This window comes from Haematobia irritans, chromosome 3 (genome assembly GCF_050003625.1).
Source record: "Haematobia irritans isolate KBUSLIRL chromosome 3, ASM5000362v1, whole genome shotgun sequence".
In the NCBI taxonomy this organism is placed as follows: domain Eukaryota; kingdom Metazoa; phylum Arthropoda; class Insecta; order Diptera; family Muscidae; genus Haematobia; species Haematobia irritans.
In genome coordinates this window covers 231680292-231683621 of record NC_134399.1, presented here as the reverse complement: position 1 = coordinate 231683621, position 3330 = coordinate 231680292, and the positions used below count along the sequence as shown (strand labels likewise).

At 35.5% G+C, this 3330-nt stretch overlaps 1 protein-coding gene across 1 annotated transcript; it reads right to left on the bottom strand.

Moving 5' to 3' along the window:
- Nucleotides 1–960: 960 nt before the first annotated feature.
- On the bottom strand, nucleotides 961–2816 carry Der-2 (Derlin 2). The gene is made up of 5 exons (XM_075298493.1): nucleotides 2416–2816; nucleotides 2214–2239; nucleotides 1713–2069; nucleotides 1480–1643; nucleotides 961–1410 (listed from the first exon to the last, which is right to left on the bottom strand). The coding sequence occupies exons 1-5, from the start codon at nucleotides 2477–2479 to the stop codon at nucleotides 1224–1226; spliced, it is 798 nt and encodes a 265-aa protein (XP_075154608.1). The 5' UTR covers nucleotides 2480–2816; the 3' UTR covers nucleotides 961–1223.
- Nucleotides 2817–3330: the final 514 nt, after the last annotated feature.

Below are 3330 nucleotides of genomic sequence, written 5' to 3'. Positions count from 1 at the left end.
TAGTTTAGTCAATGCATGGTTTTAAGCTGAAATCAAAAAACAACAACAATGCTTAAAGAACAAAACCAACAATAACAAAACAAAACGAAGGAAAAAAGAGGAAGCACGCTCAAAATAAACCCAGCCAACTACAACAAATCGATGATTTGACAGTGGCATATGAAAAGAGATATGTTAGTACAAATTTATTTCGGCATAAGCCGGCTATCATGCAAAACCTTTTTTGGGAAGGTTCAAGTGTGGTTCATTGTTGGGTGTAATGAACTGCCTGAATTTATTCTGATAATTGGTTGATAGTTTTGCTGCAAGTAGAGGATGCTGATGAGGAATGTGGTAATTCCGAAACGTGCGTCCATCCAACCATCTTGCAGTCTATAGGGCTTTGCCCAAATAAATTGGACAAACATTTTTTTCCTCTGTTGGTTAAGCTACACTTGTTGTTTAGTCAATGCATGGTTTTAAGCTGAAATCAAAAAACAGCAACAATAAAAAAATTATTTTAAAAATATTGGTTTCCATATATACAACTAATAGCGTAGCGATATATTCTTAAACTAGTCGATATATAATAATTATGTCTTGAAAGCTAAAAGTATTTTCTCAAAAAGATAACAATAGGTAAATACATTATTAACCTCGATTTTACTGTACATGCAAAAGTCTCAAGAGATGCAAATTTTAAAACTATTTTAATTGAGTTTACAGATATATAACGAACGAGCCAAATGATCTAATTTTGAATATTTAGTCCTGCAACCGCAGTATCATACATGAACTGCAATGTTTATTCCTTTCAATAAATTATGGTAATGTGTAAGGAAATCTCTCGAAACAAATTCAAATATAGTTTACAAAGAAATCGTCTTCGGCCGAATATTACCCTTGTTGCCGAACATGATCTTCGGTCAAAAATATCCACTTCAGTCGAGCTCTAATATCTACTCTTATCCTGGAAAATAATTTTTGGTTTAAATAAAAAAGTTTTATTATTGTGCCATAAATCTTAAATATTTACATAACTATTTTGACCTTCCCCCTACTACTTTTCTCTTGCAACAAGTCTGCAATGATGGCCAATAAAAATATTGCGAAACTAATTAGTATTTAATCAATATGCACCGATAGAACTTTTCGTTTTTGAAAAGGGCATACATCTTCGCACGACTTTGGATTATTTCATGATGTACAGCGTAAAGACACGGCGGGTTTTGTTTTCTCAAATTCTACTGGTTCTGGTCTGGCCTGGGTGCTCTTAAATCGTTATTTTCGTCAGCATTTTGTTCTGCATTGCCATCATTATTTTCCGGCCTAAGTGGCTGACCTTCATCTCCTCCCCAATTAAATCCTCCTGGACGATCTTCTGGTAGTGGCTGATAGTTCCTATCAATATGTTCATTGAAAAGTACTTTCCTGTAATGGATAAAGTTTTGCTTCAGTAAAATATATAAATTTATGAAAACAAATACTGTTATAACATACAAGAAATTTGGTGTTTTTATAAATTTGTAGCCGTTTGGTTGTGATGGAAACACGTCTTCTAGAAAATAATATATGTGACCAACACCCATACCAATTATATCCACCCAAATAGTGTTCCCCAATATCATTGAACAGCACAGAAGCACCCACGGCAAATAAGGAGCCTAAAATTACACAAAAATGTATTGTTATTAGCTTTATACCGCGAGTTATGTGGATGTCTAGTTGGTCACCTGAAAGTTCATAACGCCGAAGAAATTCATGCGAACTAAAGGGTTTCTCCGAGACCATACATACACCAACATTAATGTAAATGCTTGCCCCAAAAACAACAGGTTAACAAATAAACCGAAGAATGTCATGAGGGCGCCACCAAAGAGGAACATCATTACAAAATCAGAACTTCGACCTCTGAATGAGCCCTCCTCCAGCATTCGGCAATATCTGTACGTAAAAACCATGTTGAAGAAAAAGCTAATACCAACCGAACCGAAAAATAGAAATGTAGTCGCCAATCGCCATATTTGCAATTTTCGCAGAATCAATATAGGATTGAAGTACAACTGGAGGGGTGAGACCAAATCTAAATGCTAAGGAAATAAATTACAATTATTGTACTTCTAAAAACATTTATATATATGTATGTATGTAATTAGTATTTTGTTCTAATATCTACGACTTATTGGAAAATGTAGATAGTGTTAGATCCACGGATGACGTGTCCATTTACATACCACTGCCAATGTCGTACAAACACATGCTGCAAAATGATAAAGAAAATAAAAGTAAACAGTGAATTAAGTGTCTCGTTTCGTTCATCCAATTTCATTGCAATCCTTCTTGTCTGTATTCCAAGCCTTACTAGGATGGATATCATTTATGCAACTGGACATGGGAGTAAAATACAACTTCATAAGCAACCATCATAAAACTCACCTGTTGTATAGAAACGTGTCACCGGAGGAATTTCAAAGTAGAACTGTCGTAATTGTAAAGCCATTTGGACTGTGATCCGTGATCCTTTTATTTGTCGTCTTGTTGACTTTCCCTATTACTGTAAGCTACAACGCACATCAGCATTGGTGTATATGCAGTTTATCCGTTTCAGCCGGTATTTTCGACAATAACACAATTAATTGAACAAAACAGCTTTATTTCAGATGTCTTTTCCGGCTGCGACCACTTTAATAGGCTGCAAGTTAAAAAGGAGTCACAATGTTATCCGTAACTACTATTAAATTGCGAACTTCTAAGAAAACACTACAAGCTCGACCTCATGGCTAGTGATTTGTTCCATCAATTCTCTAAGGCCGGACAAGAGGCTGAGGACAACAGGACAACGTCCTCACTTACCTAAAACAAGAAATCTGAAAAAAGATGAAGAAGAAGAAGTAAAGAAGTCCCCCGCATACCCCTCACACAACCACCTCCCTTGGACAATCATATGCCCTGAGGACATATATCGGGATCGGTATCGTAAAAATTGACGCCGTTCAAAAACTACCATTGAAGTGCCAAATAGTCTTGTGTCGTTCCGGAACGAACTAGTTCCAATGAACGGTTCACTAAAAGGAACGATTGTCACTAGTTCCATCTCTTTCGTCCTCGTCGTTCCTTTTGTCATTTAGTTTTATGTTCATCTTACGCTCCATAGTTCCGCGGATCGCAATTTGATTTTTTGACTTTTGTTTGAGATATTTGACAATTTATTCATTTTGGCGCGTATGTATATTAAATCATTGATTGGTATGCTGCTATTCAATAGAACCATTAGTTCCATTTCAGGAACTAATGATTCTTAATTTCTTGCAATGAGTTTAGTTACTTCTTTAAATTTTCCATTCATTATTT

What these genes read in the sequence shown, in the direction of transcription:
- Der-2 (XM_075298493.1), bottom strand. Translation starts at nt 2,479, where the DNA reads ATGGCTTTACAATTACGACAGTTCTACTTTGAAATTCCTCCGGTGACA. An exon ending in GACACGTTTCTATACAACAG is followed by an intron (nt 2,240 to 2,415) that starts GTGAGTTTTATG and finishes ATCATTTTGCAG; the next exon opens with CATGTGTTTGTACGACATTG. An exon ending in ATAAAAACACCAAATTTCTT is followed by an intron (nt 1,411 to 1,479) that starts GTATGTTATAAC and finishes TATCCATTACAG; the next exon opens with GAAAGTACTTTTCAATGAAC.